We start from the raw sequence: 14,525 nt of genomic DNA, 5'->3' as shown, positions 1-14,525 counted from the left end.
TTCATGCTTCTATCTCACCCTCTAATGTCTTATGGCACATCCCCTCTCAACATCCCCTCCTCCCTGTGTCTGACTCCTCCCTCCCCAATCCCTTCCTCTGTCATACTGTCCTCAGGACCACTGAGCAAGTGCGGTTTCTCTGTTTTCTATTGTAAGTATCCTTTCCTGCCCTCCTTTCCTGTACTTTCAATGTTATCTCTTCTGTCCCATTGCTCGTCATGAGCGCTGTTCAAGGCTGAACTGCCCTCTGGCTCCAAATCATGTGCAGTGTCAGTCCTCCAAGCAAACTAGGGCAGAAGCAATATTTATTTTATTGTATTCTGACTGTCCAGGCAGACAGAATTGATTTAGTCCATGGGCATTTTGAAATGATTTTCAGATTTGACCCTCTCATGGTGGTCAATATGCTAAACAGCTGTAATATCAAGCACACATCGGCACTGTAAATATGCAGGCTCTGTTTTTCTTAATGATCTAAACTGTTTTTTGTAGGATACAATGACTATCCCTATTTCTGAGTGGTTAACCACTCTTCAATAGATGCCAATGCACCAAGAAAACAGGCTGGATGGTCAACGTAATGTTAATGTGTATTGGCTATATATAGTGGGTACGGAAAGTATTCAGACCCCCTTAAATTTTTCACTCTTTGTTATATTGCAGCCATTTGCTAAAATCATTTAAGTTCATTTGTTTCCTCATTAATGTACACACAGCACCCCATATTGACAGAAAAACACAGAATTGTTGACATTTTTGCAGACTTATTAAAAAAGAAAAACTGAAATATCACATGGTCCTAAGTATTCAGGCCCTTTGCTCAGTATTTAGTAGAAGCACCCTTTTGATCTAATACAGCCATGAGTCTTTTTGAGAAAGATGCAACAAGTTTTTCACACCTGGATTTGGGGATCCTCTGCCATTCCTCCTTGCAGATCCTCTCCAGTTCTGTCAGGTTGGATGGTAAACGTTGGTGGACAGCCATTTTTAGGTCTCTCCAGAGATGCTCAATTGGGTTTAAGTCAGGGCTCTGGCTGGGCCATTCAAGAACATTCACAGAGTGGTTGTGAAGCCACTCCTTTGTTATTTTAGCTGTGTGCTTAGGGTCATTGTTTTGTTGGAAGGTAAACCTTCGGCCCAGTCTGAGGTCCTGAGCACTCTGGAGAAGGTTTTTGTCCAGGATATCCCTGTACTTGGCCGCATTCATCTTTCCCTCGATTGCAACCAGTCGTCCTGTCCCTGCAGCTGAAAAACACCCCCACAGCATGATGCTGCCACCACCATGCTTCACTGTTGGGACTGTATTGGACAGGTGATGAGCAGTGCCTGGTTTTCTCCACACATACCGCTTAGAATTAAGGCCAAAAAGTTCTTTCTTGGTCTCATCAGACCAGAGAATCTTATTTCTCACCATCTTGGCAAACTCCATGCGGGCTTTCATGTGTCTTGCACTGAGGAGAGGCTTCCGTCGGGCCACTCTGCCATAAAGCCCCGACTGGTGGAGGGCTGCAGTGATGGTTGACTTTCTACAACTTTCTCCCATATCCCGACTGCATCTCTGGAGCTCAGCCACAGTGATCTTTGGGTTCTTCTTTACCTCTCTCACCAAGGCTCTTCTCCGCCGATAGCTCAGTTTGGCCGGACGGCCAGCTCTAGGAAGGGTTCTGGTCATCCCAAACATCTTTCATTTAAGGATTATGGAGGCCACTGTGCTCTTAGGAAACTTAAGTGCAGCAGAATTTTTTTTGTAAACTTGGCCAGATCTGTGCCTTGCCACAATTCTGTCTCTGAGCTCTTCAGGCAGTTCCTTTGACCTCATGATTCTCATTTGCTCTGACATGCACTGTGAGCTGTAAGGTCTTATATAGACAGGTGTGTGGCTTTCCTAATCAAGTCCAATCAGTATAATCAAACACAGCTGGACTCAAATGAAGGTGTAGAACCATCTCAAGGATGATCCGAAGAAATGGACAGCACCTGAGTTAAATATATGAGTGTCACAGCAAAGGGTCTGAATACTTAGATAGTTCAGTTTTTCTTTTTTAATAAATCTGCAAAAATGTCAACAATTTTGTGTTTTTCTGTCAATATGGGGTGCTGTGTGTACATTAATGAGGAAAAAAATGAACTTAAATGATTTTAGCAAATGGCTGCAATATAACAAAGAGTGAAAAATGTAAGGGGGTCTGAATACTTTCCGTACCCACTGTAGGATATAATGCACTAAAGTTTTAAATGTTAGTGTACATCATTTTAAACATGTTTATCTAAAACTTTTGCTGGAAATGCTGGAAATGAAAAAAAAAAAAAAAAATCTACACTTTTAATTGTGCCAAAATGTATAGAAAATTGCTAAAAGTAAGTTAAGTTACACAACGTTTCCAATTTAAAATGTGCATTATCGATTGACAAAATATTTAAAATGGTAGCAAAATATCACCAAATGTTGATTAATCAGACTGTATATTTGTCTGTCTAATACCATCTGTATTACTGCAACTATCAATACAGTATACTTTGAAGAGGGAAGTTTTTGATAAATGTTATTCCAATGTTTCTTGGTGGCATATACTGATGCTGTCAATATTCCTTTCTGCAGGAACTCATGTAAAGTAAAGAAGTATGAGAATCAGTCCCTAGTTCTGGATGTCTGCAATCAGGTAGGATTTCAGTACTGCCCAACAAATAAGAGTATGCATCTTGTTTTGTGTGGGCATGCGTGCATCTGTGTATTTTGTATATCTGTATTTCATATATGTGTGTGCTTTTGTATGTACATGACTGTGAAAGCATAAACATAACAACTATATAGTGTATACAAAGCGTCTAGGAGTGATGTATTGTCTTGGACTTTGTGGTTACTGCAGTGACTCAGCAAACATCCTCCTTCATGTTCCCTCAGTCTCTCTCTTTCTCCCATTAACCCTCTGAACAACCCCTCCTCTTGAAATACAGTATCTCTATATTATTGCTCTCTCTAAACTGGGACACTAGTGTGCATCATTGTGTGTGTGTGTGTGTGTGTGTGTGTGTGTGTGTGTGTGTGTGTGTGTGTGTGTGTGTGTGTGTGTGTGTGTGTGTGCGCGCGTGTGTGTGTGTGTGTGTGTGCGCGCACTACACAAACTGAAACGATGCAGTTTTTAAAACAGGTCACCGTGTCCATCTATGCTTTTGTCCCAGAGAGTGTGGAGAACAGAGTCTGAGGGGCTGTAACTAATTTATTAGACTGTTCAAATATTTCGCCTGTGCTATTTTGTATACAGCCAGGGAAAATCACTGTTTACAATCAGTGCAAAATCTGTAAAGTCTATATGTATAATCATTATTATCCGCTTTCTCATTCATAGGAGAAAGACGTGCAGGAGGATCCTGCATCTAAACTGCCTCACCGCGTCCATCACGCCACAGATGAGGAGAAGTTAGCCTCTACTGTCATGGGCCAGAAGGACGGGCCAGAGGAGTTTTCAGACTGCACCAAAACAACCACCTGTACCAAGACTGCAGATGGTGAGGGAACAGTCATGGGCTTGTTAGTGCTCATTCGGTTCTTCTTGTAGTACTGCAGTGTTTATTCTTAGATAATTCATCAATAATTATTAGAGACTGGGCCAATCTGCCACTAATGAGGTTTAACAAGCACTGCTCTGTTAGTTTGGACAGTTTGGGGGCATTGTATGGGAAACAGACTTACTTGTTCAGCTTGCTTCTTTCTCTCCCAGGAAAAAAATAACAGTGCTCTGTTCTGTTGGCATATTAATTTGCCCAGTAAACAAAAACAGTTGCAGACAATCCTATTATTCCCATTACATATTAAATAGGATCCTTTGAGCCACCAGAGTGCAGCAGTTTGGCAAGATTATGTTTTGTCATTTGTAGTTGATGAAGTTCATTAAGTTGATGAAGCAGCGGTCCTTTCATAGATACAAAAATACATCCCTGGTTATCTAGTTTAAAGAAGACAGATTATTTGAATGAAAAGTTGTTTTCATAAACTTTTGTAACTGTATTTGACTCAGAAACTACCGTACTTTTTATTTTGGTGCTTGACGTCGTGTAGGACTGTGCGGGCGGGAAATTGAATAATATTAACCAATACGACCATAACATAGACTTCGCGGTTGAACTTCACACGATCCAATCAGATCGCAAGGATACAGTTAAGACCCGGCCTACAATAGATCCCGCTGATTATTGTTTTACTTTTGCTACAAACATTGCGAATGCCGTTTCGTGTTGTCTCTAGATAGTATCTGCATAAAGACAGCTTTATTTCTGTTTCTTCTTTCACATTCATTAAAATTGGTAGTTAAGAGTAGAAAGATACATTATTTTAGAAGAAAGAGTTGAACGCTGCACTTGTGCTGCCCTCTAATGGCTACTTTATGAATTATTTAAAATCTTCATATTTAAGCATAGAAACACTGTTTTAAACTGTTTAAATACCTTTTACGGTTTATTTGTTTTTTTGTTTTTTTTGTTTTTTGTTCACTGGCAAGTAACAAATAAAAGATCAATTATAAAATCCTGGGAAATGGTCAGTCAAGTAAGTAATAATCTGCCTTTCTTTTTTAATCAGATCTGCCAGTTGGCATGACAGACCAGTATGATGAAAACGACCTTTCCTCTCCGGTAAGTTCTGATTGATTAGTATCTATGGCATTCCTTTAGAATTCTGAATTCCTTCAACACACTCCTAGCTGAGGTGCCATGTATCCGTCTGAGAGAGATTCATAATTATAAACCCATTAAGGGGATTAGTGATGTCCACATGACTTAATCTGTTCAAGGGCAAACTAATAACTGGGTCAGAGGAAAGACTGTAGTCATTGTTTCATCTCATTGAAAAATGTGGTATTATGTATGTTACGAAATAGTGCTATTATTATTTATAAGAAAGAACAAGGTATAATAAATCAGTTTCAAAATGAAATAGTTCCTCAAGCTTTTCTCTGTTTGTTCTGCAGAGTGAGAGTCTGTGTAAGAGTCATTCTCTGAGCTCTCCCGACAGTGAGACCATAGAAAAGACGAGTCCAGGACTGGATTCAATCCCTCTCAGTGAGATAGATAAAGCAGCAGTGCTCACACTCATCAGAGAAGAGGTAACACTCAAACACCTGCCCTGTGTCCAGATATACTGTCCTGAGATCAGTCTGTCACATTATGCAGTACATGTAAACACATTAAATGTCAAACAAACAAAATAAAAATTGTTATATTTTGTTTTTAATTATATATATTTTTTTAATTAATTATTATTTTAAAGATTTTTTGCTATTAAATTTGTTGTAATGGTTTATATAAAATTGAATTGTAGTTTTAAATTGTATTTAAAAGTCTGTTGCCTGTGGATAAAGTTGCGTTTTGTACTGGTAGATAATTGCCAAAGAGATCGAAGCCAATGAGTGGAAGAGGAAATATGAGGAGGGTAAACTGGAGGTCATTGAAATGAGGTACATCCTTATCTAGAACCCATCCCAGAATACACCATGTTTAATCCCCTGGGCTGGGTTTCCTGAATCCTACTTAATGCTATGTCATTCTTAAGTTATACCTTAAGATGTACCTTATTGTTAATACTTGTTTCCCAAAACGTTCTTAGTTAAGTATACCTTCTGTAAGTCACACGTTCGTAAGGTTGGTCTGGACCACTCTTAGCTCTATACCTTATCACTGTTGACAGTTCACTTCGCTAGTGGCCACCACTGTGCAAAAAGCTTCTTTACATCTCAGTCTATACGAATATAATTCTTAAGTTGTGCACTCAGTGTTCAATTAGGCTAATTGTCATTACACTAATGGTTGTTAGCTTTTTAATTATATTATCCAAAAGTACATCAGCTGGCAAACCATTAGACAGTAAAGGTTTAGGAGTCTATTTAAAGGGAATGATTGTGGTTGGTCAAACTATGACAATGATACAGCGAATAGTTGTGCTAAATCAAAGAGGGCACCGTCTGCAGGGAATTTAGTGTATGTTCACTATTTCATCCATGAAAACTTTAGTCCCCTGGCTACTATGTCAGTAGTCTCAGCCTCAGACGTCACAACCACAAACTGTTGGCTGAATGTCTGATGCATATGGCACACTTAACTGGAAACACTTCAGGAGATTCAAAGTCATCATCTGGTTGGTTGAAGTATAGTAGCTGTTGATTATATGTTTTACGTGTTGCACTTTTATTGAGTAACATAAATTAGTTTCTGGTTGTCAAGTAAATGAAGACACTATGGCTTATATATAAAAATAATGTAATATGTGAGCAATAAGGTATGAGAGGCTAGTGCTGTATCGTGAATAAGTCACAGCTGAAGGGCGTTGTTAGGCACGATGCGAAGCAACCTGTGCTTATTCACGATACAGCACTAGTCTTGAGTAACTTATTGCTTTTATAAAATGGTTACCACACAATACAAATATTAAAGCCAAAAATATGTATCAATGCAACTTTCATGAAGTAAGCTTTCACTAAAGCATTCCTTCCGCCAGAAAAAAATGTCCCTGACTGTGAACAGCAACAGAAGTTACATTATTACGCCATTAGATGGCAGCAAAGACTGTCTTTATGAGTGTGTCAGTCAGTAGTGAAGACTTTTACATCGAAAAGACTGAATTGTCGTGAACACGGAACAAGATGCAACTGACAAATGCTTTGACTAGCGCTGTCAGTCACGGGAAAACCCCTTAACTGTTAAAAGGACAAGATATTGCAGCGGACATTTAAACAGATTTTTTTATTATGAACATAGGAGTGACCTGAAGGAAAATGCTAAATCTGAATGCAGGTAATAAACTCGCTCACTCAATCTCCTTTCTCACACTACTCTTCTACATATTACAGTAAGTTTCAATGAACAATATCAATTGAGAACAAACAGTTTACGTTGCCAAGAGTGGTTGTTAAGGGTGTTGTGTAGTGATACACGAACCGTTGGGTGAAGCGGTCATAGCCGTGTTTTATCGTGAATAAAACACAGCTATTGACCAACCAGAATCAAGGACAGGAACTAACTGTTTTATATAATATAATATAATATAATATAAATTACCCTTTTAAAGGCCAGAATACTGCCAGTTAGTGTAGTGTGTTGAGGCATGATACGTTTGGGCATGAGGTTGTGGGTTAGCACACTCATTTCAAAAATATATAAAATATCCAGGGTTGAATTTATTTTGCAATTTGGATTATTTATAAGATCCCATGAGTTCTGATAAATGCAATTTGAACTATTTTTTAAGTGTTTCTTTTATAAAGAACACCGCTTTCTCACATAACAGAGTGAAGCAGCCCCTGCACTGAGCAAATAATTGATTTTCGAGCTATCAATATCAACCAATTCATCACCTTCACCATGGACAGCACCTGGTAACGTCGCACTTAAGAAGGTATACCTTAAGCAACCTCCTAAGGTATAGTTGGGGGAACATACCTTTAGTCAAGGTATACCTTTAGAGTCTTCGTAGTGTGCTAAGAGACAACGTTATCAGGAAACCCAGCCCATCACTGTACAGTGCGGACAATGAAACATTCTAACATTATTTACCGATTTCACCATAGGAAAATAGTGGATGAGTATGAGAAGACAGTAGCTCAAATGATAGGTGAGTGATCTACCTCTCTGTTCAGTAACATTATGAATATAAATTTTAGATTAAGTGTTTGCATATTTCTTTTTGGAAATTTCCGCAATACAGAAGACGAGCAGCGAAAGAACATAGGATCTCAGAAAAGTGTCCACCAGATAACCATGGAGAGAGATCAAGCCCTCGCCGACCTCAACTCGGTGGAGCGCTCGCTGTCCGACCTGTTCAGACGCTACGAAAACATGAAAACCGTGCTTGAGGGCTTTAAGAAGGTAAGATATCTTCTTTAATGTCCAAAATTCTGAACATTTAAATGATTCATCTGAATATACAGATGATTCTGCTGGTCTCTTTGTCAGAATGAGGAAGTGCTAAAGAAGTGCGCTCAGGACTACCTCACACGCGTGAGGCAGGAGGAACAACGTTATCAGACTCTCAAAATCCACGCAGAGGAGAAACTTGACAAGTAAGAACCATATTCAGTATTAAAATGATACATCAGTTTTACCTTTTATTCACTGTATTTAGCACAACTGAATGATATCTGACCTGCGTTCGTTTTTGTAGAGCGAATGAGGAAATAGCTCAGGTGCGAGCTAAAGCCAACGCAGAGAGCGTGGCGCTGAACGCCAGCCTGAGAAAAGAGCAGATGAAGGTGGACTCCCTGGAGCGGGCGCTCGAACAGAAGGTAAACTCTCACACATTCACCATCACCCGTATATAACACATGCTGGAACATCAAATCAAGATGTCACTATTCATTTTTTCCAAAAAACCTTATTAAAAATCATGTTATTATTTCCAGAATCAAGAGATTGAAGAGCTCACTAAGATCTGTGATGAGCTCATTGCAAAATTGGGCACAACGGACTAAGAGGAAGAAGAACCTCGCCCTTAATGACCCAAACCCACCCTCACCAAGAACGCCTCTGGACCTCCCATTGCTTTTTTTTCTCTTTCTTTTCCTTTTTGGAAAGGAGTCACTTTCCATGGGTCTGGCTCAGGCACTGGAAGAAACAACAAGATATTAGTTGAAGAATCAAATAAAACAGTCCCAAATGTTTTTTACAGATTCAGAAAGTGCTGATGTTGGACATAAACCTACATTTGGTGGTATAAAATGTTTCATTGGTGTGAGATTCTTGAAGACAGTGGGGAAACCACCCACATATCTCATTCTGATGACTGCTTGAGACTTTCTGCTGACTGTTATGGCAGCTGTGTGTTTGGGAGAGACTCTGGGTGTGTGTTCAGGTGTTCGTGTACAGACATTGGATGAGGGTCATTGGCCTTGTTCATAGTTTACATGATTGCACTGCTGCTATTTGTAACGGAGGGAGCAAATCATATTATTTACAACTTTTTTAGTTACATTTCTTGCATTGGATAATACTGTAACCTGTGTAATTTTTTGGTTATATATTAGAGATCATGATACAAATTTACGGGTTCAGTACAAGTTAAGATCAATTGACATCGATTATGGACAGTGTTGATTACCACAAAAATTAATTTCCTCTTCTTTCTTTAAAAAAAAAAAAAAAAAGCAAAAATTTGGGTTTACAGTGAGGCACTTACAGTGAAAGTGAATGTTAAACATTACAGTATTCACTATTTCAACAGTATAGCCACAAGACGAGTATGAGTGTTAATATGATTTTAGTGTTAAAAATCACTTGCTAACCTTTTCTTTAACAGTTAAATGCAATTTTGCTATACTTTGTTGCCATATACAAAGCCTAAAACCCTAAAACTATGATTTAAACAGCTTTAGAGCTCAAATAATATGCACATGTTCACGGAAGAGTTAATGTAAATACTTTTATAAAATTACAAGCATGTTTCTGCTCTAAAAATGGACCCCATTCACTTCCATTTAAGTCCCCCACTGTAATCTTGTTTGTTTGTTTTACAAAAAGAAAAAATAGGATGGATTTAAATTACATTTTGTGGTAGTCAACACAATACTGTCGAGTTTAACTTGTATTGAACACGGAATATTCTTTTACTGAGTAGTTTTTAGCATATTCAGTACTTCTGTTGTAAGAGTTTGTAGACAGTTGTAGTTCCATACATTGTTTTTCTGGGTGTTTAGGTGCCAAATTATCATAATTTATTATATTAAGCAAGCTCTGGTGTTACCAGATGTTCTGATGGGTTACTTTTTTTTAGCCTTGAGGTCATAATAATCCGATCAAATGCTAGCTTTGCAAAATGTAACGGCACAAAAGCAAACCTAACTGAAAGCACTTAAACTTCTTTTATGAAATACTTTGGTTTCAAAGTCTGCATGAATTACAGAGAATATCATAAGTTTACTCTCTGTTTTATTGTGCTGAGTCAATTGCAGAGAAGCTGTCAAAAGTTATGCCTATGGACCGAATCATTTTCGAAACATTCAATGAAGTCATAATAAGAATCGACAATCTTTTGCCCGACTTGCTAAAGTATATGTGCCTAATGCTGAAGTGATGTTTCTATTGGCTGTTTTTTTAACCCACAATTCCTCTGTTGCTTTCTTATGCAATATTTCAGCTCAGAATAACTAACTGCCAAATGAAACCGCTATCCATGTGCCAAACGTTAACGGGTTGTGTGGAGAAATCGAGCCTGTAAATTGTCATGACATTGTTTCAGGAGTGTGTTGGTGTTCTTTACTCACTGACCTGTGTATATTTTTATGAGAAGTTCTTTTATTGTGTTATTAATGTTTTGTAAAGTGGAAGAGAGAGAGAGAGTTGCACAGAAATCCCACTGACTAATATATATTTTGTGCATAAATGCATTCCCTGAATAAAGAAATACTTAGCTTGATGGCACTGTGTTTTTTTATTTAAATGCCTTAAAGGGTTAGTTCACCCAAAAATGACATTTCTGTCATTAATTACTCGCCTTAATGTCGTTCCAAACCCGTAAGACCTTCATTCGTCTTCTAAACACAAATTAAGATATTTTTAATGAAACTCCTATCTCCCATAGGAAGCAAAGTATTCTCGTCGCTTCATAACATTAAGGTAAACCCACTGCAGTCACATTGACTATTTGTCTTTACTACCTTTCTGGGCCTTGAAAGTGATAATTGTGTTGCTTAGGCCAGAAAGCTCACGGATTTCATCAAAAATATCTTAATTTGTGTTCCGAAGATGAACAAAGGTCTTACGGGTGTGGAACGACATGAGGGTGAGTAATTAATGACGGAAATGTCATTTTTGGGTGAACTAACCCTTCAAGAAGTGATAGGTGCATGTTGTAGTCATAGTATCAGTAACCTCCTCTTTACAGAAATGATTCTCACGTTGTGAGTCTGTTGCATAGCTAATCTCTTCTTAAGAGGGATATCTGGTGACAGGGTAGACTGGGTATTAATATGTGCACTCACAAAAAGATTGCCCTTATGTTGAGGACAGATATACTTCAATCAAAACAGTGTTGCACTGCAAATAATAAACAACAAAAGCAATGTTTGAATCAAAATGTGCTGTACACAGATAATAAATTCCAGGATTTCATTCTGTGACCTTCTGGTGAGTGTAATTGACTTGCATGGGTCCTGCACTAATTTTAAAAAGGAAAACTGTTTTAAGATAAATAAAACAGATAAATGTCCAGATCATAGATCATTTCCCCTCTTTAATGGTCAACCTCCTTCTCCCCTGGTCTACAGTTGATTATGCAGATGAATTGAGTGTGTTAAGCCGGTGTAATGCTCAGGTGATGAATGCACACTATGGGATTATGGAGAGGCGCTGAGGTGTTCTGTAGTTAAGACTTCCATATTGTCCCAGCACTTCTGTCCATACAGCCTCCTCAACATGAAGACTCTCCTCGCCTTGCTGGTCCTGTTCTCCGCTGTGGTACACAGTGAGTATATCTGAATAGTATCAAATGCAACCAAATCAAAAAAATTTTTTAGAAATATATATGCTTTATGGCTGTTAATTTTAATGCTGCGATTACTTTAAGTGTTGATACTCCTGTAATAGAGATTTTACAAAAAATACTTATACAATAATGTTAACATGTTGATCAAATATTAATTTTTCTCCCACACATAATAAATGTATGTATATATGTAAATATAACATACATTTTATTATTTATTGTTACTGCTATTATTTATAATAAATATAAATATAAAAATGGATAGATGTATTATAAATAAAATAACATTTTTATATACAGTTTGTAACCACAACAAGTGTTTTTACATTAAATGTAATTATTATTTTATTATTAACATTTTGTTATTTACGGTTAGTTTATTTATGAATTAAATATATATGAAAGTCTTTCTTTTAGTTGTGTCATAAATATCTAATTTTTATATGCATGTTATATACAGTCATTTTTATATACAGCAACAGTATAATAACATAATATATCATCAGTATTTGATCAGCAATATTAATGTTCACAGTTTTTGATGCTTAACATTTTTTTGTGGAAACAATTACCATGTTACAAAACATTTCTATTTAATAACTGCTTTAATAAATATACTAAATAAATGCAAATAACTGCTGTTCATTGAACTTTCTATTTTCCTCAAAAAATGTTAAACAGCAAAAACTATTTTCAACATTGATAATAATAATAAATGTTTCTCATCATAAAATCAACATGTTGGAATGATTTCTGAAGGATCATGTGACACTGAAGTCTGGAATAATGTTGCTGAAAATTTCAGCTCTGACATCACAGGAATAAATTACATTTTAAAATATATTCAAATAGAAAACAGTTCTTCTTATTACTTTGTAATAATATTTCACAATATTAGCCTACTGATTTTACTGTATTTTGATCAAATAAATGCAGCCTTGGTGAGACTTTCAAAAACATTAAAAATTTTAATGTTTCCAAACTTTTGATGGGTAATGTACATTATATATAACATATTTATATTCCTATAGTCATTGTGAAATGAATATAGTATATGCTTGGAGTTTGGAGTGGTTTAATCTCAGATCAGCTGTGCTGTCTTGTTCTGTGTGTAAAGGTGAGGGGTTGAAGTGTTACACATGTGTGGCCAAAAACATGGAGGAGTGTTACCAGCAGGGCTCCACAGTGTGTCCTGCTCATTCAGATGCCTGCTCTACTATCACAGGACCCAGTGAGTACATACACACACACACACACACACACACACACACACACACACACACACACAGTGATTGCTGTTGTAGTTCGCTTACTGGCCACATGAGGGAGACATCACTCTTGACCAAATCTGTGGCGTTTCAATGTTATTTAGTGGGGCAAACCGGGGCTAGTTGTCACAGTTTTAACCCAAGTGACTATTTCCCAGAGTGTGATTATTTTTGAAAATACATTTTATGTACAGACACATACCTTAATGACTTGGTTACAATTAAAGCTATCAAACACCTTTACTGCAGAATACCAGTATTTACAGGTAGGCTACAGTTTATTGAACTCGTTGACCTATTGTGACAACATGCTCCGATACACTAGGCTATATGAAATTGTTAAAATGGAACCTGTCGTTAAACAAACTACTGTAGTTTTTTTTTTTTTTTTTTAAAGAAATGAAATTAATAAAATAACAAAATTATAAAATGTAAAACAAGCAACAACTTGCACAGACCTGATATTTAAAGTATGAAAAGTACTCTTGTTTGAATGTTTTATATGGTTATACTTGTTTACCCAGCATCTATAGCAACAAACAAACAAATAAAAAATAGATTTTAATTTGGAGGACAGAATTCATAAAAATGATGCTGATTTAAGACTGATTTGAACTTAAAGTCAATATACAAAACCACTGCTAAACAAACATTCATGTAATTTTTCTTCTGACTCAAAACCTACAGTTAATGAGCTACAGTTCTTGTGTCAACTAGCCCCGGTCTGCACTATCACACACTTTCTTCTGGACTGCACACAGTCAAGCAAAAGCACAGACCAAATTAGGATTATCTGGTTTATACTTAAAGGGATAGTTCACCCAAAAATGAAAATTCTGTCATCATTTATAAATCTTTATCAATTTCTTTGTTCTGTTGAACACAAAGGAAGATATTTTGAAAAATGTGGGAAACTGAACGGTTCTGAGGCAAAATTGACTTCCATAGTATTTATTTTTTTGTTATGGAAGTTAATAGTTCCCCTCAAGGCAGCCTGGTTACAAACTTTCCTCAAAATATCTTCCTTTGTGTTCAACAGAACAAAGAAATTCATACATGTTTGGAACAACTTGAGGGTGAGTAAATGATGACTGAATTTTCATTTTTGGGTGAACTATATCCCTTTAAGCAGTGCTAAGCTGAGGGGATGTTTTTGTAAGTGATGTGTTACGTTGTGGAGTTGCTTAAATCGATGTGTTTTCTTCACCACAGACTCTGTGATGAAGTCATGCGCTTACAAGTCTTTCTGTGACAAGTCTAACATGAGCAATGGTGAGGTGAAGCTGGAATGCTGCTTCAACGACGACTGTAACGGCCCCCACCAGTCCCACAGCCACGGAGAGCACAATGCCGCCATGACCCTGAGCTCCAGCCCTGTCCTGCTGCTGGGAGTCCTGCTCATTAGACTGGCTGTCAGTTCCCTGTAAACCCTGAACACAGAGACCTTTAGTCACATGTGAAATAAATCCTCCTCAGACTTATTTAATGTCACTGACAGTCTAGATAGATGTGCTTTTGCCTGTTGGTCAGCAGCATAATCTGTGTGTGTTCATGCTGTTTCCCATACAGGGGTTAAATAAACACTGCTTAGATTTTGTGTTTATCTCTTTTATTTTCTGTTGTACAGGAGCTCAAATGAGCATCTGCTGAACTAATGAATAAAGTAATAAAGGTTCGTTCTGTCTGTCTGTCTGTCTGTCTATGGAAAAGTAAGCATTAGTCGTGCATGAGAAACCTCACGCAGGTCTGCAGGGCATCCCCATCTGTATGACGTCAGTCATGTGCAGCAGACA

The 14,525-nt window shown here is 37.4% G+C and overlaps 2 protein-coding genes across 6 annotated transcripts in view; both read left to right on the top strand.

The window, feature by feature from the left end:
* The window catches only part of tacc1 (transforming, acidic coiled-coil containing protein 1), a 32,638-nt gene extending 22,242 nt beyond the window's left edge, over positions 1–10,396 (top strand). For all 4 annotated transcript variants that reach the window (XM_048176751.1, XM_048176741.1, XM_048176731.1 and 1 more), the window contains exons 4-13: positions 2,600–2,660; positions 3,348–3,507; positions 4,577–4,629; positions 4,965–5,099; positions 5,374–5,450; positions 7,557–7,600; positions 7,694–7,854; positions 7,942–8,048; positions 8,150–8,270; positions 8,388–10,396. In XM_048176751.1, coding sequence (XP_048032708.1) covers positions 2,600–2,660; positions 3,348–3,507; positions 4,577–4,629; positions 4,965–5,099; positions 5,374–5,450; positions 7,557–7,600; positions 7,694–7,854; positions 7,942–8,048; positions 8,150–8,270; positions 8,388–8,456 — 988 coding nt within the window. In that variant the 3' untranslated portion in view covers positions 8,457–10,396. The remainder of the gene's footprint in view (positions 1–2,599; positions 2,661–3,347; positions 3,508–4,576; positions 4,630–4,964; positions 5,100–5,373; positions 5,451–7,556; positions 7,601–7,693; positions 7,855–7,941; positions 8,049–8,149; positions 8,271–8,387) is intronic.
* A 148-nt stretch (positions 10,397–10,544) lies between these two features.
* On the top strand, positions 10,545–14,420 carry si:ch211-113d22.2 (urokinase plasminogen activator surface receptor). Of its 2 annotated transcripts, none has more exons than XM_048176859.1 (3): positions 10,545–11,443; positions 12,582–12,695; positions 13,945–14,420. In XM_048176859.1, exons 1-3 carry the CDS (start codon positions 11,395–11,397, stop codon positions 14,157–14,159), a joined length of 378 nt encoding a protein of 125 aa, XP_048032816.1. In that variant the 5' UTR covers positions 10,545–11,394; the 3' UTR covers positions 14,160–14,420. The 2 variants fall into 2 exon arrangements, with proteins under 2 accessions (XP_048032816.1, XP_048032807.1); XM_048176850.1 differs by having other exon boundaries at positions 12,555–12,695.
* Positions 14,421–14,525: the final 105 nt, after the last annotated feature.

This window comes from Megalobrama amblycephala, linkage group LG2 (assembly GCF_018812025.1).
Source record: "Megalobrama amblycephala isolate DHTTF-2021 linkage group LG2, ASM1881202v1, whole genome shotgun sequence".
Taxonomy (NCBI): Eukaryota; Metazoa; Chordata; class Actinopteri; order Cypriniformes; family Xenocyprididae; genus Megalobrama; species Megalobrama amblycephala.
This window is presented reverse-complemented; position numbering and strand designations above follow the sequence as displayed.